This window comes from Bison bison, unplaced genomic scaffold (assembly GCF_000754665.1).
Source record: "Bison bison bison isolate TAMUID 2011002044 unplaced genomic scaffold, Bison_UMD1.0 scf7180017864327, whole genome shotgun sequence".
Taxonomy (NCBI): Eukaryota; Metazoa; Chordata; class Mammalia; order Artiodactyla; family Bovidae; genus Bison; species Bison bison.
Window position 1 is genome coordinate 4464047 of NW_011494899.1, and position 25998 is coordinate 4490044.

The window sequence follows — 25998 nt, forward strand, 5'->3', positions numbered from 1 at the left end:
AGTGTTATTGTTGTTTAGTTGCTAAGTCACGCCTGACTCTTTTGCAACCCCGTGGACTGTAGCCCACCAGGCTCCTGTGTCCATGGGATTTCCCAGGCAAGAATGCTGGAGCGGGTTGCCATTTCCTTCTCCAGGGGATCTTCCCAATCCAGAGATTGAACCCACATCTCCTGCATTGGCAGGTGGATCTTTTTAACCACTGAGCCACTAGAGAAGCAAGATTGACAGCACAGGTCACTTACATTCATATTCACTGGCTAGAAGTTGGTCAAACGGCCCTCTCTAATTGAAGAGATGCTGAGACATGTAAAGAAGTAGGTTTCGTGAGAAGCTAGCTGGTCTCTGCCAGTGTTCTACATGGCAGCTCTCTCATAAAGTTTCCCTCGTGTCGTGTAGGTCATCTGGGCTGGAATTTTGAGCAATGTCCCTGCTATTGAAGATTCAACAGACTTCTTTAAATCTGGAGCAAGCTCAATGGATGTTGCCAGGTAAAACCACCACCTTAGTGACTCACACCCCTGCACCAGGGATTTTCACTTTGACCTTGAAAATCGAATCTAAATCCTTTGTACTAGATCTCATCACTCTATCATACCCATCTATTATATTTCTCTTTCCTTCATCTTTCTTTGCTTGTTTCCATGGTCAAATACATGTATTTGTTCTCTTTTCTTTGTTGCTAACTATGAGTATTTTCATATTGACTATACACCTAGAAAACCACCCTACTAATTGTTTATTTCACTTAAAAATATGTCTTCATATTTCACATTTCTTCAAATTTCTCATATTTCCGATTCTCCTCCAATTGGAATTGGGAAGCTCTGAGTGGAGAATGTTAATTGGAATTTTCCTATATAATTGCATCTAAAAGGATATCTAACATTGATTATGCTTACCCCAAATCTTTCTTCCTAACTCCCCAAGTTACCCAGTATGGTATATCTAGAATGAGGATTATCAGACTTCTTGCAAGAGTAAGGGTAGTCACTCTATAGTCAGAATTTCTCTGCAGAAGTTTGCAATAGGTAGAAAGGGCTAGAGGACTAGAAAGCCACCCTCTATGGCATGAAGAGCAGACCAGGATCCTAATAGTGGAGAGTCTTGTAGAGGTGCTTTTCCTTTGAGGGCCACCGTATGGCTTTTTACTAAATAAACAAGGTAAAAGTCTTCATGTTGACAAAGCAAGTGTTCTTGATGAATATTCTGTTCATGTATTCATTCATGTATTTTTTAAAATAATTTTTATTGGAGTATAGTTAACTTTCAGTGCTGTTATTTTCTGCTATATAGCAAAGTGAATCAGTTACACATTGTTGACTAAAAAATACAGTCGCAACCTGAAAGTAGAGAGTTATTTTATTTCGTGGGAATGTTTAGGACTCTGAGCCCAGGAGACAGCATCTCAGTAGCTCTGAGAAAACTGCTCCAAGGAGGCAGGAGGGGAAGTCTGCCTATATACAAGTTTGCAACAAGGGGAGCAGGCCATCTGAACGTCAAAAATCAGGTATCCGAGCTAAGGAATTTGGCTTTCTGTGCATGGGGAGATACACGCCTCTGGGCTCGCTGAATTCATTCCTTTCACATGCAGCTCAGCTACCTGGGCACAATCCTGTTTCCCTGTTCACCTTGCTTCTTGCACCCCCCAGCTCCCCAACAATCCCCATGGGGGTGGCAGCATCTGCTGGATCTCAGTTTTGGGAGCCCTTATTCACATTTGGAGGCCAGAAATCACTGATAGCTATGACATTTTTTAGGAGAAGGCAATGGCACCCCTTTCCAGTACTCTTGCCTGAAAAATCCCATGGACGGAAGAGCCTGGTAGGCTGCAGCCCATGGGGTCGCTAAGAATCGGACACAACTGAGCAACTTCACTTTCACTTTTCACTTTCTGCATTGGAGAAGGAAATAGCAACCCACTCCAGTGTTCTTACCTGGAGAACCCTAGGGACGGGGGAGCCTGGTGGGCTGCCATCTATGGGGTCTCACAGAGTTGGACATGACTGAAGCGACTTAGCAGCAGCATGACATTTTTTGTTTATTGAAATGGCAGGAGATATTTTCATTTCACACATGCACATATGTTCACTCTTGTTTAGATTTTATACTCATATAGGTCACTACAGAGCATTGGGTAGAGTTCCTTGTGCTATACAGTAGGTTCTTCTTATTAGTTATCTATCTTATATACGTGTGTGTGTGTGTACACACTCAGTTGTGGTCCAACTTTTTGTGGCCCCATAGACAGTAGCCCACCAGGCTCCTCTGTCCATGGAATTTTCCAGGCAAGAACACTGGAGTGGGTTGCCATTTTGTATTCCAGGGGATCTTCCTGACCCAGGGACAAACCCACGTCTCCTGCATCTCCTGCACTGGCAGGCAGATTCTTTGCTAACTACACTGCTTGGGAAGGTTCTGTTTAGTACCCACCTTAGCCATGTGGGCTTTCCTGGTGGCTCAGAGGGTAAAGAATCTGCCTGCAGTATAGGAGATGAGGGTTCGATCCCTGGGTTGGGAAGATCCCCTGAAGAAGGGTATGGCTACCCCTTCCAGTATTCTTGCCTGGGTAATTCCATGGATGGAGGAGCCTGGCAGGCTACAGTCCATGGGGTCCCAAAGAGTTGAACACAACTGAGCAACTAAAACTTTCACTTAGCCATGTAATACAAACAAATGTTTGTTTTATTCTTACACCGGATCCAGAGAAAACAGTCTATGATGTGACTTTGGTCTCTCATAATGATCACAGTTCAGAACTTTTCTTTATTCCTTATTCCTTGAGTACTTTTGAAAGGATAGAAACAGATTTTATGTGCCCTTTATCACCTGCTGTGTGCTGTGCTTAGTCGCTCAGCGAAGAGTGGTGTCCAACTCTTCTCTCGAAAGTAATGAAAATATCTTTGCTTCAGTTTCTTGTATTAAAAAAAATTGCCACTGTCTTTTGAGAAAGCTTTAACATTTTTTTCCTCTCAATCTCATTAATTTCTCTTACTAATATAGACGATCTCATGGACTATAAATAAGTATGTGACATACGTCCTACTTCAAAGCAACCTAAATGTAATCATACAGTCCTCGAAACTCTTTAAAAAAATGTAAGTAATGTGAGCTGGTTTTTCTTTTCAGACTGGTTGAAGAGATAAGACAGAAGTGTGGAGGGCTTCAGTTACAGAATGAGGATGTTTATATGGCCACCAAATTTGAAGACTTCATCCAAAAGGTCGTGAGGAAACTGAGAGGAGAGGATCAGGAAGCAGAGCTAGTTGTGGATTATGTAAGCCTGTCCGTGGTGGTGAAAAGCTACATGGTTAAGACCTTCATGCTATAGAAGAATGCTGTGCCTTTCATGCTTTTACATTTACAACTTTCTTAAAATGACAGTTTTGAGATTATAATTCAGATACCATACATTTCACCTTTTAAAAAATGTACAATTCATTGTTTTTTAGTATATTCACTGAGTTGTGCAACCATGACCTCGATCTGATTATGGAACTTTTTTTTTTTTAACCTCCCCCAAAGAAACTCCATATCCACTGGCATTCATGCTCTCCTCTCCTGGGCCCTGGCACCAGGAAACCACCAATTTACTTTCTGTTTCTATGGATTTGCCTATTTGAGACATTTCATACACGTGAAATTAGGCGATAAGTGGCCTTTTGCAGCTGGATTCTTTCACTCAGCCTAATGTGTTCAAGGTTCATCGACATTCTAGAGTAGATTATCACTTTATCCCTTTTCCTGGCCAAGCAATAGTCCCTCATGTGGATAACTATGTTTTATTTATCCTTTCCTTGGTTGGTGTACATTTGAGTTGTTTCTGCTTTTTTGGCTATTATAAATTACGCTGCTATGAAAATTCACGTAGGATTGGCCAAAAAGTTCATTTGTGTTTTTGGTAAGATGTAACAGAAAAACCTGAATGGACTTTTTGGCCAATATAAGTTTTTGTGTGAACATATGTTCTCAATTCTCTTGGGTAAATATCTAGAAGTGGAATTGGTGAGTCATATGGGAGCTCTTGTGTTTAACTTTTTAGGAACGACCAGTCTGCTTTCCCAAGTGCCTAGACCATGTTACACTGCCACTAGCCATGTAGGAAGCTTCTGATTTCTCGTGTCCTCGCCAGCATATGCTGTTGTCTGGTTTTTTCTATTTCAGCTGTCCTAGTGGGTGTGAAGTAGTATCTCACTGCGGTTTTGCTTTACATTTTCCTAATGACTAGTGATACACATCTTTTCATGTGCTTATTGGCCATTTGTATATATTCTTTGGAGAAATATCTGCTCAACTCCTTTGTTGTTTGGCTGTACCAGGTGGCTTGTGGGGTCTTAGTTTCTCAACCAGGGATGGAACCTGAGCCCCTGGCCATGAGAATGCCTAGTCCTAACCACTGGACCACCAGGGAAGTCCCTCAAACCCTTCACCTGTTTTTTTAATTGGGATATTTATCTTTTTAATTTTTTAGTTGTAAATGACCTTAGTATATTTTAAATAGTAGCCCCTAATCAGATACATTATTTGTAAATATTTTCTCCCATTCTGTGGGTTTTCTTTTCACTTTTTTGATAGTATCCTTTAACACACACAAGTTTTAAAATGTGATTAAGTTTGATTAATCTGTTTGTGCTTTGGCCACTTGTGCTTCTATAAGTCTTGATTTATGCCTCTTTCTCTCCTCTCTTCCTCCTTACTGCTCTTTTTTGTTAAATGGATATTGTCTAGTATGCCCTTTTAATCTCATTGTTTCTTTTGCTATATACTTTTAGTTATTTCCTTAGTGGCTGAGGATTCCTAGAGACGTTTTTCTTAAAACATTCTTGCCCAGATTAATACCAGTTTAATACTAATAGTGTAGAAAAAATCTGTTGTAGTATAGCTCTGCTCCCTACCCACTTACCTGTGCTATTATTGTCATACAAATACCTCTTTATACAGTATAAGCCCATCAACATAGTCTTATAATTATCACTTTATGCAGTTTTCTTTTAAATCAGATAGGAGAAGAAAGGAGTTTAAAATAAAAATTACATTTATATTGACTTATGTTTACCTTTGTTGGTGTTCTTTATCTTTTCAGGTAGATTTAAGTCACTGTCTTGTGTTCTTTCATTCTGTCAATGACACCTTTTAGTCTTTTTTGAAAGGCAATGTGCTAGCAATGAAGTATCTTAGTTTTTGTTCGTTTGAGAATGACTTAATTTGTCCTTTGTTCTTGAAGGATATTCTTGCTGTATATGGAATTTTTGGTTGACATTCTCTTTCTTTCAGCACTTTTAATATATAATCTTATTGCTTTCTGGCCTCTGTAGTTTCCGAGGATAAGTCATCTGTTAATTTTATTGAGGATCACTTTCACGTGATGAGTTGCTTCTTCTCCCTTGCTGCTTTCAAGATTCCCTTTTTGTCTTTGTCTTTTGACCATTTTATCATGATGTGTTTAGGATGGATCTCTTTGAGATTTGTCTACTTGAAGTTTATTGAGCTTCTTGGATGTGCAGATTAGTTTTTTTAAATAAAATTTGGGATATTTTCTGCCATTATTTCTTCAAATATTCATTCTACCCCTTCATCCCTCTCCCCTCATTCTGAGACTCTCTTTATGCACATGTTAGTACATTTGATAGTGTCCTGCAGGCTTCTAAGGCTATATTCATTTTTAAAATTATTTTTCTTTCCTATTTTCACACTGGATGTCTCTATTGACCCATTGTTTGGTTTTCTATTTCTTTCTTCTGCCTGCTTGACTCTCCTGTTGAACCCCTCTAATGACTTTTAAAATTTCAGTTATTGCTCATTGCTTTTTATGGTTAAGTAGTATTCCTTTGTAGGTTATATATATATATATATTTTTTTTTGTATAGTAAAATATTATATAAATATATATATATATATATATATCTCACATCTTCATACACTGATGGACATATAGGTTGTTTCCTTGTCTTGGCTATTGTAAATTGTGCTGCTATGAACACTGTAGTGTATGTTATCTTTTCATAATTAGAGTTTTGTCTGGATATATGCCTAGGACTAGGATTGCTGGATGATATGATACTGTTGCAGGAAGGGGACACCTTCCAGGGCCCGAAACTGGGCTCTTGTCTAACACTGGAAATGAATTGTCCGAGGAGACACATGTGCTGACAAAGCAAGAGATTTTATTGGGAAAGGGTGCCCAGATGGAGGGCAGTAGGGTAAGGGAACCCAGGAGAACTGCTCTGCCACATGGCTTGCAGTCTCAGGTTTTATGGTGATGGGATTAGTTTCCAGGTTGTCTTTAGCCAATCATCTGACTTAGAGTCCTTCCTGGTGGTGCACGCCTTGTTCAGCCAAGATGGATGCCAGAGAGAAGGATTCTAGGAGGTGGTTGGACATGTGGTGTCTCCTTTTGACCTTTCCTGAACTCTTCCGGTTGGTGGAGCCTTATTAGTTCTGTGTTCCTTACTGAGACCACCTGTCATAAAACAACTCATGCAAATTGTTACTATGGTGCCTGGCCAGGGTGGGCGGTTTCAATCAGTGTGCTTCCCCTAACAATACTACTTTTAGTTTTTTAAGGAACCTCCAGCACCCGACTCCAGTACTCTTGTCTGGAAAATCCCATGGATGGAGGAGCCTGGTGGGCTACAGTCCATGGCGTCGCTGAGAGTCGGACACGACTGAGCGACTTCACTTTCACTTTTCACTCTTATGCATTGGAGAAAGAAATGGCAACCCACTCCAGAGTTCTTGCCTTGAGAATCCCAGGGACAGGGGAGCCTGATGGGCTGCCGTCTATGGGATCGCACAGAGTCAGACACGACTGAAGCGACTTAGCAGCAGCAGCAGCATACCATTTCCTGTAGTGGCTATACCAATTTACTTCCCACCAACAATGTAGGAGGGTTCCCTTTTCTCCACACCCTCTCCAACATTTGTTATTTGCAGACTTTTTAATGATGGCCATTCTGACCAGTGTGAGGTGGTACCTCACTGTAGTTTGGATTTGCATTTCTCTAATAATTAGTGCTGATGAGCAGCAAACTACGCGTATGCTATTTTTTTGTTTCTTTTCTAAGCATCCTCAATTTCTCTATATAAAATAATTTCTTAAATCATTAAATTTTCTCTTTAATACCTTTAATTGAAGTGAGATTTTATGCCAATAGTTCTCTTTCACATATATTATTTTAATTATGTCTCTTAATGATTGTATGAGGCAGGTATATTATCATTTTATTGTTGAAACAAACCGAGATTTATAGAGGTTAATGGACGAATATAAATTCACTTGCCAGCTAATAGTACAGACTACAATTTAAGCAGCACATATGTAAGAGGGGGAGACTGAAAATGGGGAAGGAGACTGGAAAGAAAACTTAAAATGTCACCAGTATGAAAGTAAAGAGTGTTGATGGGCAATTTCAAAAATTTGCGTGACAGCAATGGCTGAACTCCACCAGTGGTGCCACTAGATGGCGGTGTTTCCATTATCTGGAGATCTTCTGAGTCATCTTTCATCTCAATGAGGAAGAGACAGATCTTTACAATGCCCGATTCAGACCACTTTGGTCGTCACAGAAGCTGACCTCCTGTCTCAATGGCCACTCTAAGCATCATAAGGCCTAACTATTACCTCTGCTTGTCTCTTCTGAACAGTAAGCACTGGAGTCCCACTGACAACTTCTCTGTCTGCATTAGTGAATAAGCTTTTTTGCATAAATATAGAAATCTATTGACTTTATTAATGTAATTTTCTCTCTTAGGTTTCAAAGGAGATCAATGACATGACAGTAAAAATGCCATATCAGTGTTTCATAAATGGACAGTTCACAGATGCTGAAGATGGACAGACTTATGATACTATCAACCCAACAGATGGATCTGTGAGTTGTGATTTAGTGTGTGCAGTAACCACTGATCATGGATTTTTTTTTCATTTATACACCATTATAAAACAGTCTTAAGAATTACTTATTCTATTACTCTGTCTCTCTATTATTCTGTTACTCTGTCTGAGCACTTAATATAAATGTACTTCATGTATTCTTTTAAACTATTCAGCTCTGGTTCTGGCTGCTGTTATCTACTGTAACTTACTTTTAAGAATGAATATTTATGATGAATTTAGATGGGTCACTATACCTATATACATACAGAGGTACAATTCCACATGGAGCTGTATATGTGAGAAAAATCTCAGAATTTGCAAGCTCATGGTGAGAAATTCAGCGTTCCTTAGGCGGGAGAAGAAATAGGTACAGTTTCCTACATGTGTCTTCTCATAGTGTAGTGTGAACGAGAAGTACTGAATTTTAGGCTCACAATTTTCGTGTTAAAATGGTTTCTTTTTCTTTACTATATTACCAGAAGTTTACTGTAAGTATTGATTTTCCATCATCAAAACTCTTTGAATTTTATGGCATAATATTAAATCTCAAGAAAAAGTTGTATATCTCTCTATAAAAATAGTCTATAACCTATGTTTTCTTACCTTGAAATAGACGATATGCAAAGTATCCTATGCCTCTTTGGTGGATGTTGATAAAGCAGTAGCAGCAGCAAAAGATGCTTTTGAAAACGGTGAATGGGGAAGAATGAATGCACGAGACAGAGGAAGATTGATGTATCGGTATGATTTTTTTAAGAGTACGAGTCTGAGGACTTCCCTGGTGGTCCAGTGGCTAAGATTTCACGCTCCCAATGCAGAGGGCCCAGGTTTGATCCCTGGTCAGGGAACTAGATCCCACATGCTACAACTGAAGATCCTGTATGCTGCAGCTAAGACCTGGTGCAGCCAAATAAATAAAAATTAAAAAAAAAAAAAAAGAGCACAAGTCTGTGGCCTTTGGATACTAACATTGCCAAGATTTAAAAAAATTTTTCAAGACTTTCTATTATGCACCTATTAGATAGCATATCTTTTGTTACTTCCATCATATAAACTCCCATATATGGGAGTTCCTGATTTTTGTATTTTTGCTTGTTTCAGTCACCATCTCTGTATGAGCAGTTTAGTAAAGGACTACTTATTTGTAAAGATGTAAGCAAGGTCAAGGGAATCCAGCAAAGGATAATGAAGCACTCAGGCTGGGGGGGTAAAACAGGGAAACTGCTCTTACTGCAAGGCCTAATGGGACAGAGGAAGGAGCTGTTACTAGAATCTGGCAAGATCTGTGGCTGCAGGTGGAGACCACACCCGTGGGTTTCAGTGGAAGGACACAGCAGCTACCGCTGCCGATCCACAGCCCACCAGTCAGCCATCCCCAGACCACTTTATCCTCCAGTTTGGCAGTCTCCTGGGGCTGCCTCCCACTGGCCTGTCATTAGCCAAGTCCAGTGAGAGAGCCCGGAAGCCTGTGATGTAATCTGTAAAAGTCATCCTCCAGGGGTCACAGAGCAGGGCGGAGACTGGATTACAAGCAGCACATGGAGAACATCCAGCACCCTGCTGTTTCCAAAGAGAAATTTTAAATCTACTTGATGTGTGAGGAGTAGAAACAAGGAGGAAAAACATGAAGGCTTGGAAAGGGTGTTATAAATTGGTAGCTGAGTATGCCAAGCGTAATTAGATTCAATCCCAGATTCAGTTTTCTGCTTACTAAATGACAAATAGCTGATCTTGCTCAAAAGATCTCCTAGAGCAGGATCTGGAAGAAATATTAGGGAGGAAGGTTTCAAGCCTGACCTGGAATGGTCTGAAAGAAACGGGTCAGAACCATGAAAGGAAGGAAGGAAGGAAAACAAATGGAAGAGGTAGACACAAAAGATGAATTTTGACTATTTCATAGTCATTAGTCAGTTTCTAGGTATCTTTCCACAGAAACCAGACAAACAGAAGCCTGTTGTGGTGTTTATAGTTCATTCCATGTATTTCTGTCTTGTCCTTTTCAGCCAGTGTTGGAAATATTTCTACACCAACCAGAAATCCTCAGGTGTTCGTGGGTTCTCCAGGGGTGTGGGTCGCCCTCTAACATCTCCCAGTGTATTCAGGAACTATCCACGTTCCCACTGTGTTCTGTCACTGATCTCCTTGGCTGACTGTGACTCCATCACTCTTGCTTCTTATGCGTCTATAATGCGAATGATACAGACTTCCAACACCCTCTGCCTCTTCATGATAACTCTTAAATTGTTCATGCAATTATTAGTTCAATGCCTGTCTTCCCTATGAGACCACGTTCTCCATGAGGACGGAGACCTGGTCCATTTGTGTGAATTCTCAGCCCTTAGGAGGACGCCTTTTACACAGTAGAGACTCAATATCTGTTGAATGGATTTCTTTCACTGGCCAACAGACTTGCAGACCTAATGGAAGAGAAACAAGAAGAACTGGCAACCATCGAAGCCCTCGATTCAGGGGCTGTCTACACCTTGGCTCTGAAGACTCACATTGGAATGTCTGTGCAAACATTCAGATACTTTGCTGGCTGGTGTGACAAAATTCAGGTAAGTGCAAAATGTTGTTTGTTTCCGTGGAGATCATTCCTAGAGGAAAATGGACGAATGTTTGTTAGTTTATAAAGACCCCTTGTCAGAGTCACCACTTCCGTAGGTTTTCTCATCTGATCCTCATAACAGTTATCTGAGGTAGGTAGATAGTTGTCAACTCTTATTACAGGTGAAGAAACTGAGGCTTGAGGACAATGAATGACTTACCTATGGTCACATAGTAAGTAGAGCTAGGATTTGAACTCAAGATTTTTCTGAGCTTGAAATCTAATATTGTTCTTTGTTTTGTACTATAATATCTCTTGAGAGCATCTAATAGTCTTGTTGGCATATAGACAGAAGCTTGATATAATGGAGGAATTGAAGACTCAAATACCTAAGGAGGTCAGAGAGCTAACATAGTTGGGCTATGCAGACTGGTTATAAGAAAAATTTCTTAAAAACATAAATTTGATAAAAATGTCAATTTCCTTCTTCTTACAAGAAAATAAATAGCACATGTGTGATGATAAATGGCAACTACACTTGGCTTTGGTATTGAGATATAGAAGAGAAATAGGGCTTGCAGCAAACAGCAGAATGCATGCCACTTCTGGTCTCATGGTAACCACTGAAGCACCAGCCATCACAGCCACATTCCTAGAAGCCAGGAGTAAGTGGGAAAGAGGGAGAAAGGTAAAAGGACTTTAAAAAACATTCCCATCCTCCCTACACTTTGTGTTTGTATCTCCCATTGGCTGTCTCTATCTGCTAAGGATACTGGGAAAGTTTTTTCTGGTCACATTGCTGTACCATCATTTTTATAGAATCAGAGAGACCACCTGGTTCCAGGCCTCATCCTTGCCACTTACTAGCAGTTGTTGTTATTTACCTCTCTCAGCCTTACTTTCCTCATCTGTAAAATGGTCATGATAATCCATACCTTGCAAACTACGTTATGAGAATTAGAAATGAGTGTTTATATACTACAAGTGTTTATATATACAGAATTAAAGTCTGTACTATAGTAGGTCTTGCACATAAGTGTAGTTTTTATTATTGTTCAGCTACAAAGTCATAAGTATTTAGTAAGAGCAATTTAAGTCCATCCTTTATTCTCAATTATGAAATCCAAATAGTTCTGAAACCTGAAAATTGATTTGTTTGATTGACTCAAACTCATTTGGTGCCAAAATCTTACCCAAACCAACATGAGTCTATAAGTTTTATTCATCTTCAGTTCAGTTCAGTTCAGTTCAGTCTCTCAGTTGTGTCCGACTCTTCGCGACCCCATGAATCGCAGCACGCCAGGCCTCCCTGTCCATCATCAACTCCAGAAGTTCACTCAGACTCACGTCCATCGAGTCAGTGATGCCATCCAGCCATCTCATCCTCTGTCGTCCCCTTCTCCTCCTGCCCCTAATCCCTCCCAGCATCAGAGTCTTTTCCAATGAGTCAACTCTTTGCATGAGGTGGCCAAAGTACTGGAGTTTCAGCTTCAGCATCATTCCTTCCAAAGAAATCCCAGGGCTGATCTCTTTCAGAATGGACTGGTTGGATCTCCTTGCAATCCAAGGGACTCTCAAGAGTCTTCTCCAACACCACAGTTCAAAAGCATCAATTCTTCGGTGCTCAGCCTTCTTCACAGTCCAACTCTCACATCCATACATGACCACAGGAAAAACCATAGCCTTGACTAGATGGACCTTTGTTGGCAAAGTAATGTCTCTGCTTTTGAATATGCTATCTATGTTGGTCATAACTTTCCTTCCAAAGAGTAAGCGTCTTTTAATTTCATGGCTGCAATCACCATCTGCAGTGATTTTGGAGCCCAAAAAAATAAAGTCTGACACTGTTTCCATTGTTTCCCCATCTATTTCCCATGAAGTGATGGGACCGTATGCCATGATCTTCGTTTTCTGAATGTTGAGCTTTAAGCCAACTTCTTCATTCTCCACTTTCACTTTCATCAAGAGGCTTTTTAGTTCCTCTTCACTTTCTGCCATAAGGGTGGTGTCATCTGCATACCTGAGGTTATTGATATTTCTCCCGGCAATCTTGACTCCAGCTTTAGAGTGAATACTCATAGTTCACTGAATAAGTGTTCAGTGGGTTGCCTTTCCCTTCTCCAGGGGATCTTCCCAATCCAAGGATCAAACCTAGGTCTCCTGCATTGCAGGTAGATTCTTTACCATCTGAATCACCAGAGAAGCCCAAGATGACTGGAGTGGGTAGCCTATTCCTTCTCCAGAGGATCTTCCTTACCAAGGAATCAAACCAGGGTCTCCTGCATTGCAGGTGGATTCTTTACTAGCTGAGCTACCAGGAAAGCCCTGGATAAATACTAATATGCTTGATTATGGGAGGCAACCCCAAACATTAATGGGGGTTATAGATATTATAACATTATATAAGGTATTGTTTATGCATTATATTATGTTTCTAAAGTCAAATTCTGAATCCCAAAGCACACCTGACCCTAGGGTTTCAGATGAGAGATTATACACTTTTATTAGTAACAGCAATAATATTTTATGTGGCAAAACAGATGGATAGTTTCAGTTAAAGATTACTGCCAAAAATCAGTTGGGATCAAATTTAGCTGCATATAATAGAAAACCCAACCAAAGAGTCTTTTTATCTCACTTTCAAGGAGTCCAAGAGCAGGCAATCAAGACTAGTCTGAGACAGGAAGATTCCTTCTCTCTCTTTGCCAGGCCATCCTTAGTACCATGTGACTGCTACCGTCACGGCTGCCTCTTGGTGTCATGATAGCCACTGCAGCACCAGCCTTTTTAGCAACATTCTGGAAGGAAGAATGAAGAAGTGAGGGAATGGGTAAAATAGCACTTGTTTTAGCTGAGTCAGCCTACTTTAAAGAGTGTTCCCCTTCCAGTGCATTGTACTTACATCTTCCATTAATCATCACCATTTGCTATGGAAACTGGGGAACATAGTACTTTACCTGGCACATTGCCATCCCCATTATTAACCAAGGGTTTCTGTTACTAAGAACAGAGGGGAGAATAGATATTGGGCAGGCAATTAACATTCTCTGCCATGCCCAGAAATTGGGAATGGAGATGATCAAATTAGAATTATGTGTTTTTTTCCTCCTGTGTCTTAGTTCTTTTGAGAAGGGCATAGCAGTTCCTTTTTAGGTGTGGCTATGTTTCTTATAAATTGAACACTGCTTCTTTTCTCAAACTGTTGATTTTGTATTGGGATATAGCTGATTACCAATGTTGTGGTAGTTTCAGGTGAACAGCTAAAGGACTCAGCCATGTACAGGTATCCATTCTCCCCCAAATTCCCCTCCCATCCAGGCTGACACATAACATTGAATAGAGTTCCATGTGAACACTGCTTTTTTTAATATCAGCTAAGAGAAAGTAAGAGAGGCAGATAGAAAATGGATTCATTGAGATTAAATTTACTCATTTAAATTAATAAAGTAGGAACTTCCCTGGCAGTCTAGTGGTTAAAACTCCATGCTTCCAGTGCAGTGGGTGCAAGTTTGATCCCTGGTTGGGGAACTGAGATCCCACATGCTGCATGGCAAAGAAAAAAAAATGAAATTAGTAAAGTAGTATCAACCTTTTTTATTCTTTAGGGTTCTACAATTCCCATCAACCAGGCCCGTCCAAACCGCAATCTGACCTTTACCAAGAAGGAGCCACTTGGGTAAGACAAGGAGAGTGCCTCTGAGTGGCGTGTGTTAAGTTAGTTTGAGGGGACTGAGGCTGTCTCTTTCTCCTCTTGCAGAGTCTGTGCCATTATCATCCCCTGGAATTACCCGCTGATGATGCTGGCATGGAAGAGTGCCGCGTGTCTGGCAGCAGGCAACACCTTAGTGCTCAAGCCGGCGCAGGTAAGACACGCAAGGCCAGGTGTGGCATCTACCCCTCCCACAGACGTACGTTGACAAATATTATTTCTTGAAAAAAATGGGATCATATATTACACCATCTTTTCATATATCCTGGGCATCTTTTCATATTAGTAAATATTCATTTTTAATAGCTACCCAAAATGGGGATTCCAAACTTTAGAACATCCACGAGAATGGAAGCAGCATAGTGTATGTCAGTGAAATCCCCTGAATTTCTACAAACCAGTTCAGTGCTTGCAAAATGCCACATGCCCCGAACTGAGGGAGTTATTTAGAGTAGTTATGAAATAGCAAAAGAAGTTTTACGCAGGCATTCAAATTTTAATTGTCAAAAATATTGTAAAGTTATTTACAATAAGATGTGGGAAAAGCATGCAAATAATGTACATAATTGTAGCTGTTTGAAATATATATGTATGTGTAAAACAGGAAGTTAGTTTAAAAATAAATGATAGAGTTCTCAAAAACATCTTTTCAATGCTAGAGTAGCTTTTCAAGAAAAAAAAAAACGTAGCAAACTTAACACCTGGCTAAGCATTTCCTCCAGACAGTGCACAGGAGTGGACATTCTGAGGTACCCAAGTTGGTGGGGAAAGCTTGGTCTCTATTCAAGAAGAGTCTACAGTTTGTTACCTATTATTTTTTTATTTCTTCTTTTAGGATTAAAAAAATTTTTTTTCATTTGGAGCAACTATATAGTCATGTGACCACAGCCATCTTGTTTTCCTCATTAAAAAAAAGATATACATTCAAAATTTTTTAAATTAAAAAAATACAAAGAGATAGATGATGAAAAGTCTCCCTCTTATTCTCCTGGCTAACAAGTTTACCTCCCTGAGGCAACCAGTGTTTTTGTTATTTATTAGTTTCTGAGGTATTCCAGATATATTCTCTGTGTATACAAGCATATTTTTTAAATTAAATAATTAGGTAATTTTAAAAATATTTTTTAACCAACCGAAAACCACACAGGAGGAGAAGGGTTAATGAGAAATTGCTAATCAAGAGGCATAAAATTTCAATTATGTAAGATGAGTAAGTTCTAGAGGTCTGCTATACATCATATTACTGGACATGAATTTGCACAAACTCCAGGAAATGGTGGAGAACAGGGAAACCTGGCATGCTGGGAAGTCCATGGGGTCACAAAGAGTCAGACATGACAGCAGTTGAACAACCATAATGTTGTATTGTACACTAAACAAATTGTTAAGAGGGTAGAGGTCATGTTAAGTGTTCTTAGCACAATACAATACAATATAAAAATAAAATGAAGTAAAATAGAAGCACTCTCTACATACTTACCAAAAAGGGAAAAAACTTAAAAAAAAAAAAAGTTTCCAGTGTAAAAAATGTGTTAGTCACTCAGTTGTGTCCGAGTCTTTTCGACCCCATGGACTATAGTCTGCCAGGCTCCTCTATCCATGGAATTCTTCAGGCAAGAATACTGGAGTGGGTTGCCATTTCCTTCTCCAAGGGATTTTCCCAACCCAGGGATAGAACCCTGGTCTCCTTCATTGGAGGCAGATTCTTTACCATGTGAGCCACTAGGTAAGCCCAGTGTAAAAAATAAACAGTATTTTATTTAACCTATACCTAATTAATGGATATTGAGATTTTCTGCCTTTTTGCTGTTATAAACTGTGTTACAGTTAATAACCTTTTAAATATAGCATCATGGGTCTTCCCTGGCAGTCCAGTGACTAAGACTCAGAGCGTCCAGTGTAAGGCACGTGGGTTTGATCCCTGGTCAGGGAACTAAGATCCCATATGCAGCACAGCAAAAAAACATGTTTTTAATTGAAAAAATATATAGCTTCATGCACATGTGCAACTATCTTTGTAAGATATGTTCCTAATAGCAGAATCACTTAGTTAATAGATCCATGTTTTGTGTGATAGATATTGGCTCATTCTTTCACAAGGATTGAGTAATTCACCAGCATCCTGTATGAGTGCTGTTTCTCCCAAGCAGCAGCACTCATTAAACAGCAAAAAACTAGTAAAATGAAGAGAGGAGGCAGATAACTTAGCCCAGCAGTGCTCAATCCTGGCTGCACATTAGAATTGTCTTTTAAATTCTCTCTAGATTTTAAAATTCTAAATTTTAGAATTCTCTTTTAAAAATACTAATACCTTGGCCCCACTGGCAGAGATTCTGATTTAACTGGTCTGGGTCAGAGGCCAGACCTTGGTATTACTTAACTTCTTCGCATTAGTTTCTAAGGTACAGCCAGAGTTGAGAACCACTAGATGGTGGTATCCAAAGAGAGTGCTAAGCATTGGAACACTCCAGTGACTACACGGAATATTCAAAAATTACAAACATGTATCGAGTGCACACTAATTGTCAGGCATATTATCAGTGACAAAGACATGAAATTTCTGTCCCATGGAAATTACTAATTCAGGATAGTTTTTAAAAGTCTTTCTAATCATAATGATTTCATACTAGAATTTTCTTTAACTATAGTAGATATAAAGCCACTATTTGAAATATCTTCTTGCCAATTTTAAATATTTGAGCATTTGAAAAATTTCTCCTCAAGTATAACTTGGTTGACATTTTTTTAAACATCATAATGTTTATTGCCATGGACCTGTTACTAGAAGGAGGAAAAATGTGAACCCTGCTTTTTTGTTGTTGTTGCTTGTGTTTGTCCTATTAATATTACTATTTATTATGCAGTTTCTATATAGATTCCTTTTCAGTCTCTTGACCATTTTATTAGCTAAAACAACAATATAGTCTATGAATATGCAAGCAGGCCTGTAAACTCCAACACATGGCAATACCCTGAAAGCATAGTGAGCAAGTGAGGAAGCCACAGTCTGTCCCTTGGCCTTGTGAGCTTCTGTTCCTTCCTAGGACACCACACTTACCTGTGATCAGTGATCCTCTGACCTTCATTCAGACAGAGTGAGAGTACCGTTATCCAGCCCCATATTAACTGTTAGCTATGTTTGATTTATTTCCTGTCTTTCTCTGTTAAAATATAGAAATAGAAGCTCTACTATTTTTCTATTCACAACTCAATTTTCGTCCATTCCATTTTTTGAGACCAAGCTAACAGAATACTAATTTAAGACTTAATCAGCATTGGTTTTTCAGTGTAAACATATTACTCTCATTTTGCTTCTGAGATATGCATTGCTGTAATAGATCTTTAAGATGAGATCCATAACTATACCACTCTTTTTGGTAAAAAGAAAGGGAAAATATTATGTGTTCGTTTGAGCAAAAAGAAACACTGTAAGGATAAACCAGAGACTAATGAGATTGAGTAACTACTTGAGAGGATGACCTAGGAAGGATGGGGGAAGGGGTATTCAGGAGAACAACATGTCTCTGAATGTACTGTTGTATAATCCTCACTTTTGGAAGCATGTTTCCTATACTCTACAAAACAACAATGAACAAATAAAGAAAAGAAATATAATCAACATAGATGAGGCCAACATTGAATACAAAAAAAAATCAAGCCAAATTTCATATTAATAACAGCATCATGCTAAAGGCAATGAGGAAGTACTAACCCAAGAAACTTTTGACTGACATTTGGTCTATATGGCCTCAGACTGGAGGCAAAAACACTGTAAATAATATTGAAGTTAGTAGGCTTCTTTTTCATAGGGATGTGGCTTAGTAATTTTCAAAATATTTTCTGTATATTTTAAGACTAAGCAAATAAGTAAAATATATTGTGGATGTTGAGATTATATCATACTCCTTAAGCAGTTCAAAAACACACAGAGAGAGGAAGAGGATAAAGCAAACAGTAAAATATTAACATTTGAAGAATGTGGGTGACAGATACATAGGAATTCTTTGTACTGTTTTTTGCAACTTTGCTATAAGTCAGAAATTACGTAAAAGTAAGAGAAAAAATAAACTCTAGTAAAAAACAACAACAACAACAACAACACTAGTGTGGCCATAAAAGGATAGCTAGGTATTGATCCACAGGACAGGACAGAGTCTGAAGAAGGCAATTGCTGTCTACTTCTGCTCAGGTCACGCCCTTGACTGCTTTGAAGTTTGCTGAGCTCTCTGTTAAAGCAGGCTTTCCGAAGGGGGTAATCAACATCATTCCAGGCTCAGGTAAGCCAAGAACCTACTTTGCTGTAACTAATGAACAATTTTCCCACTCGAGTCTTGTCCTGACATAGCTGTTGGATTGGTCAAAAAGTTCATTCGGGCTTTTCCATGACATCCTATGGAAAAACCTGAATGAACATTCTGTCCAATCCAAAATATTAAAACTAAATACAGTTTAGCAACAGTGCAATAGAAACACGTGCTAATATCTTAAAGTGGAAATACAGTGGCAGGTGAATTGGGTGGGAGGGTGGAAGTTGTACAACATCGTAAAACTACCCTATGGTGTCCCATGTCCGTTTTTTAAAATTACTTTAGAAGATTAAAAAAATTGAGACATAACCCATCTTTGGGGTACTGACAATTGCATGGAAGACATTATTCAGATTTTTGTCACACTGTTATTATTATAGAAAATGTAAAACTAAGATTTAAATGAGAGCTTGGAAAACTGCTTCAGTGAATTCAAAGACACCTCTACCCTAAGACCTTGATAAAGTTTTAATTTGCATTTTATTCCATTAATTGCACAGGTGGCGTAGTGGGACAGCACCTTTCAGAGCACCCTGATATCCGCAAACTTGGTTTCACTGGTTCCACTCTGATTGGCAAACAGATCATGAAGAGGTATTGGGTTTAGTGTGCTGATTTGCTAAGGATCCTGTTAAACCAGGTCTTTGGCTTTGTTTTTACTTTTTTAAATAAGGTGCTTCTGGAAGGAGAAAAATCACATCGAATGTAGAAGAGAAATCCTATCACAGCAGGGTACTGAAATGTTTGAATACAGTAAAATACTTTCTAAAGTGTAAAACCCAAAGTCAGTAAAACCAGAGATGTATTGAAAGCCTGCAGGCTTCTGGTAGCTTTAACAATTTGGCACAAAAAATTTTTTATACTAAAACTGTGGCCCAAATTGGTTTTGGAAGCTTAAGTAAGAAACTGAAAAGACATATAAAAGACAAATCTGGATTATTTATAAAATGCATTCCTGAAAAACAGTAACATTAGTTCAAAAAAATGCAAACCATCTAAATGTCTAAAATAAGGCAGTGGTTAAAGTTTGTTAACATAATGGAATACTGTGCGGTCAGGGAGAATTTTTAATAACTCTAGACTGTTATTAAATGGTAAATGGAAAGAAAAATAAGGTATAAAATTGTACATATTGGGTAATCCTAACTATGTTAACTAAGGCAAAGGCTGTGTTTGGAAACAGACCAGAAACAAGTATATCAAAATGGTTAAAAAAAGAAAATAGTCATCACTGAGCCATGGAATGGAATTTTGTGATTTTTTTTCCTTCTTTCTGAATTTTTAAATGTATTTTAAATGCTTTAAATAACAAATTTTTTGCAAATAGGAAGTAATAAACAGAATTTTAATAACTTCTAAAAATGAATATTTTCCTCCAGTGTGCCAGTAATCTAGTTAAATGTTAAATTCTTTGCCAGGCCTTTATGTAATCAAAATTCTTACACCCAAAGAATCTGTATTCACCCATGAGAATCTCTAATTATTTGACCACAGAATTTTTAAAAGACGCAATTCTTACAGAAGATTTCTAACAGTCACAAAGCTCACAGAATAGTGTAATGAACCTCCATGTACGCGCTCATCACCCAGCTTCAGCTGTCATCACCATTCTACCATGCATGTTTTGTCTTTGAATAAGTTTCTTAATATTTCTGAGGCTCAATTATATTTTACATCCTAAGTAGTAATTGTGTCCAAGAAATAACAGAAAGAAACTGAGAGAGTAAATGCTCATATTCCATTTATTTTTCTCCAGCTGTGCTATGAGCAACTTGAAGAAAGTTTCCCTTGAACTTGGTGGAAAATCCCCACTTATAATATTCAGTGACTGTGAACTTGACAAGGCTGTGCGAATGGTAAGAGGAGATCAAGTCCAGTGAAATAGGTGCTACTTCTGAAACACATTTCAGCTTCTTGTTCATCAGGTGCCTTAAAATGAGGTCTGGTTTTATCTGACCATAAACAGAAACCATTCTCTTTATGCTTCAATTTGGGATTGCTCAGGGCACTTAATTTAAAAAATAATGTCATTATAATTAGAGGTGTTTTTAAAACTTGGAGGCCAGCTTTTTACAAACAGATGAAGAGGTTTATAAACATTCATGATTTATATAAACTGATGTAGAGATTCTAAAAGCAAAATTTGGCATGCAAATATTACATTTAAATGTATAGTCTACATTTTCTTATAACACAAATCTTTTTATCGGTATGTCATCCTTGATAGGTACATCTCTTGTAAAGTACTCATGGATAGAAAAGGGGAAAGGAGAAATAAAATTTCTAAAAATATCAAAACCAAGAATCTCTAAGCATCACTAACTAGACCAAGGGCTTGTGTTTTTTCGCTGATTTCTCTGTGTTGCCTGCTATTTTATGATAAGACAATTCTTAGTGTGTACAATTTTATGACAACCTTGACTTCCCAAATAACAACAGTATTTTGTCTTTTGCTGCCAAAGGGCATGGGGGCAGTATTTTTCAACAAAGGAGAAAACTGTATTGCAGCTGGTCGGCTGTTTGTGGAAGAATCCATCCATGATGAATTTGTGACAAGAGTGGTAAGCATCTTCAGATTTGCTCTGTGAATTGGATAGAAATTGTCTACTTTCAAAGTACTTCTGGGATTATTAATGATGATAGTATATTTTTAAAAAACAACACAATCCTTATTTTTTAGAAGTACTTTCTGACATATTTACAGATTAGATTATGATATCTGGATTTTGCTCCAAAATAATGCAGAAGGGGAGGAAGTAAGTCAGGGAATAAATTGACCGTGGCTTGGCAGTTGTTGAAGCTGACTGATGGGTACATGGAGTTTCATTGTATTATTTGCCTACTTTTATATATAATTATAATTTTTCATAGTAAAAAGTTATAGGTCTATATTAAAAAACCTGATAAAGTATACTGAAGAGCTATTATTACCTTTATCTTGCTCTGTATTTATAGTATATTAGATCCTTGATATTTATGGGATATATACCCCTAGGTTATTATAAATCCCTAAATTGCCTATGAGAGGTATACCACTAGATTCTTACAAATCCTGAATTTACAGTAAAATGACAGCATATGTATTTCCTCCACTAAGATAGATACATACCTACATACCCCCTGATGTTGGACACGATTCCGTAAATATGAGACTAGAAGCATTTATAGACCTATTAAGATGAATTCTGTGGTAAAAATGAACTCTGAACATACTACAGTGTACCATCATTATGGTCGTAGTAATCACAAATTTGTTTCTAGTTGAAAAAACAGCACCCAGCTTTTCTTTGCCTTCAGAGCCAATTCCCCAATTCCACCCCCAAGAAGCAAAGGCATCTTTCCTCATGGGAGTAGGAAACAAGGAAGCCATACAGAAGGGCAGACGGTGGGCAGTGTCCGGCTCATGAGCACCCCGCAAATTCACGTTTCTGCCTTAGTAAAATACAGGGCACAGCATGACACATCATGGGCTTTCACATCTACAACTTGTTGAAATTTCAAATGCTAAGACCAGAAATGTCACAGATTTGCTGCTATCAGTCCATCAATAATATGTTTTGCACACATAGGAACAAATTAATTTCTTTATTCAATGGCTATTTTTTGAGCACTTACTGAGGGATTTTAGCCAGACCTAAATTCAAAATTCATGGCCCTGTGGGGTTATGGTAACTCCCATTCTTTCTCCTTATTAGAATTGGTCTTAACAACAAGAAATTCAGAAACCGACTAAGATACCTAAGGAGCCCTAGAGATTGTCATTCTGAGTGAAGTAAGTCAGACAGAAAAGGAGAAATATTGTGTGACTTCCCTTATATTGGAATCTAAAAGGAAATGATACAAAATGAACCTATTTACAAAACAAACAGGCTCACAGATTTGGAGAACAAACTTATGCTTTCCAGGGCAGGAAGGATGGGGGGACAGGATAGTTAGGGAGTTTGGGATGGACATGTACATGCTGCTGTATTTAAAATGGATAACAAGGTCCTGCTGTATAGCACGGAGAACTCTGCTCAATGTTATGTGGCAGCCTGAGTGGGAGGGGAGTTTGGGAAAGAATAGATAGATACTTGTATATGTGTGACTGAGTCTCTTTGCTGTCTACCTGAAACTATCACAGCATTGTTAATTGGCTGGAACTATCACGACATTGTTAATTGGCTATACTCCAAAATAAAAAGTTAAAAAAAAAAAAGATAACCAAGGAGCATGTGTGAGTGATGAATGTTCCATATAAAGATGGTTTTTCATCAGAATATTCTAGTATGTCCTCCAGTGTGGCTATACCATGAGATTTTCACAAGGGCAGTCGGCCACATTTAGGGAGAGGAAAAAGACAACAATGTGGCCATTTTAGAAATTACTTTGCCATGAAGAGTATGCTGTATTGACAAAAATTCCAGAACATCAGGTTTGCTATTTTAATGGATTAACATTCAAGATAATTTTAATATAATGCATGTGGCTTTTGTTCTGTTTAAAACTCAGTGGTTAAAAGCTTGGGCTTTCACATCAAGAAAACTCTACAGTATTTAGTGGTCGTGTGCCCTTGGGCTAGTCACTTAGCCCCTCTGATCCTCAGTTTCCTCATATGTAAGATGGAAATAAATATCTACCTCCAATGCTACCATGAAGACTAAGTGAGGACCATCTGGGAAGAGCTCAGTACAACACCCATCACCCAGCGGAAGCTCGGTGAAGGGTATCCATTACTATTATTAACAGTCAATTGTGTTCTGCAAACTGGGTGATATACAGGTGGAAGAAATTAAAAAGATGAAAATTGGTGATCCACTTGACAGATCTACCGATCATGGGCCCCAAAATCATAAGGCCCATCTGGAAAAGCTTCTGCAGTACTGTGAAGCTGGAGTGAAAGAGGGGGCCACCCTGGTGTATGGAGGAAGACAAGTCCAAAGGCCAGGTATGATCACCTCCAGGGGAGGGATGCTGGGGGCCTGGCTTCTTAAGTTGGAATAATTGGTAACAGGCTTCATTACAGCACCATCTTGCCTCAGAAGTAAACAGTGGCATTTATGTTATGGTCAGAAGAAATACATTCTAGATCCTGCTTGGCCACTTTTAAGCTGTGACACCTTCGACAATAGTTTTGGTGAGCCCTAGTTGTAAAATGCGATGAAATGCGCACATCCTGCTTTACAAGGCTGTGAAAATCAAATAAAATGATGTGACAGGCCCTTAGCTATGCAGTAAACAAGCGTAATGGATAAGTGTGTTTCAGGAGCTGGCGGTTTTCATTCCTGGCAATGTGAGGCTTAATCTTAGCCAGTTTATCCTGGGAAGGATTCATTCCTGTTGTGTAACTGTTAATGAAGAACTGACTCATTAGAAAAGACCCTGATGCTGGGAAAGGTTGAAGGCAGGAGGAGAAGGGGATGACAGAGGATGAAATGGTTGGATGGCATCACTAACTCGATGGACATGAGTTTGAGTAAGTTCTGTGAGTTGGTGAAGGACAGGGAAGCCTGGTGTGCTGCAGGCCACGGGGTTGCAAAGAGTCGGGCATGACTGAGTGACTGAACTGAACTGAACCCAGTACTTGTTACAGAAGTATGTGAATGACTCCATGCCATGATACCCAAAAGGAGAGAAAAATGAACAAACAACAGGTGTAAAACCTCCTGTCTTACTGTGATAGACTGAGTACCAGCCGTACGACTGGATATGATGTGTCTTCTATGGGATCCAGTGTGTAACACAGCATCACCGATGAAGTATTCTTGCCAAAAACATTTAACCATGAATCTAACCATGCCTTTATATCATATTTTCTATTTAAAGAAGCACAGGGGATAGGGAAACAAATCAAATATCATCCCAAGGAAGCAATGACAAATCTGAAATGCCTAAGATATTCTGCCGGACAGCTGAATCAGTTTGTTTAACAAAGTCATGCATGTGTGCTAAGTCACTTCAGTCATGTCCGACTCTTTGCAACCCTATGGACTGTAGCCTACCAGGCTCCTCTGTCCATGGGATTTTTCAGGCAAGAATATCAGAGTGGGTTACGATTTCCTACTCCAGGGGAATCTTCCCACACCAGGGATCGAACCTGTGTCTCTTGAATCTCTTGCATTAGCAAGCAGATTCTTTCCCACTGTGAATTCACCGGTTTAACAAGTCAGTGCCATGAAAATTAAGGGGTGGGCATAAGGGAGGAAATGTTCCAGATTAAAGCTATCTAACAACCAAATGCAAAGTGTAACTTATTTGAATCCCTGAATCAAACAAATCAACTACAAAGAGATATTTTCTAGAAATCAGAAATTGAATACAAATATCAAATCATTATGTTGTACATCTGAAATTAATGTTATGTGTCAATTATATCTCAATTTAAAAATTAGAAGTTAAATTGAAACAAACTATGAATAAGGGATTAGCGTTAATTTTGTTAGGTATGATAATGTACATTACAATTTATACTCCAAGTATTCTAGTACAAATCTATGTCTCTGGAATTTGCTTTAAACTATATCAGCAAGGAAAAAATGAATCAAATCTAGCAAAATATATACATAAAGATTTATTTTACTATTCATTATACTATTTTCTCTACTTTTACATATGTTTGAAATTTTTGTAATAAGGACATTAAAAATATAAGAACCTAGGATTGTTAACACCAAATAGGAAAATGGAAGTCTTCTTGGTTTTACTGACCCAGAAGGGAAGAAAAAAAAGTTGTAATGTAATTAAATGAGAGAACTACTAATTGAAAATTACACTATAATTGATGTTATTTTCTTCTGGTTTTCAAATAGGCTTTTTTATGGAACCTACTGTCTTCACAGATGTGGAAGACCACATGTATCTTGCCAAAGAGGAATCCTTTGGGCCTATTATGGTCATTTCTAAATTCCAAAATGGGTATGTTCCTAGGCATAATTTAACTGGGTTGACTAGATACAGGTTTTTTTTTCCCCTACCACTGTGCTATATACAGAGCATAAAGTTAAAGAACATACAATTTCTGCTGCTGCTGCTGCTGCTGCTGCTGCTGCTGCTGCTAAGTCACTTCAGTCGTGTCCGACTCTGTGCGACCCCATAGACGGCAGCCCACCAGGCTCCCCCGTCCCTGGGATTCTCCAGGCAAGAACACCAGAGTGGGGTGCCATTGCCTTCTCCGATACAATTTCTACCATAATAATAATTGACAAATAATTAGAAGAGAATGCTAACTTACAATGTAAGTTGTAATAAATTTTTGCTCCTTAGCTTAAATTAATGGCTGACATCATATGGTATTTGCTAGTTTTAATTTTTGTACAGTTGGCATTTGAAACATCTCTGGAATAAGGCCAGTAACTGAGACTAACAGAAGTGGTTTTTGCATTTACATTTTTAGAGAAGGCATCATCTATGAAATCTGATTTTCCCAAATAAAGAGTGGAGTGTTTTCTCCACAGGGGATCATGCCCCCAAAAACCTAAAACTCAACTCTTTGTAGAAAGCCCACAGTCACCTTATAATCAACCGTAAATGACGTACTGGTTTGTCAGGGTCCCTGAAACTTCCCAAAGTGTTTAGCATATCA

The 25998-nt window shown here is 38.6% G+C and overlaps 1 protein-coding gene across 2 annotated transcripts in view; it reads left to right on the forward strand.

The window, feature by feature from the left end:
- The window catches only part of ALDH1L2 (aldehyde dehydrogenase 1 family, member L2), a 63226-nt gene that overhangs the window by 27657 nt on the left and 9571 nt on the right, over positions 1–25998 (forward strand). The window contains exons 9-21 of one of the 2 annotated variants that reach the window (XM_010853392.1): positions 397–488; positions 3127–3274; positions 7749–7868; positions 8487–8614; positions 10281–10431; positions 14027–14097; positions 14179–14284; positions 18320–18407; positions 18938–19031; positions 20194–20293; positions 20900–20998; positions 23199–23364; positions 25226–25331. In XM_010853392.1, the coding sequence (XP_010851694.1) occupies positions 397–488; positions 3127–3274; positions 7749–7868; positions 8487–8614; positions 10281–10431; positions 14027–14097; positions 14179–14284; positions 18320–18407; positions 18938–19031; positions 20194–20293; positions 20900–20998; positions 23199–23364; positions 25226–25331 (1469 nt within the window). Of the gene's footprint in view, positions 1–396; positions 489–3126; positions 3275–7748; positions 7869–8486; positions 8615–10280; positions 10432–14026; positions 14098–14178; positions 14285–18319; positions 18408–18937; positions 19032–20193; positions 20294–20899; positions 20999–23198; positions 23365–25225; positions 25332–25998 lie in introns of those variants that run through there. The other variant, XM_010853393.1, reaches the window with a different exon arrangement.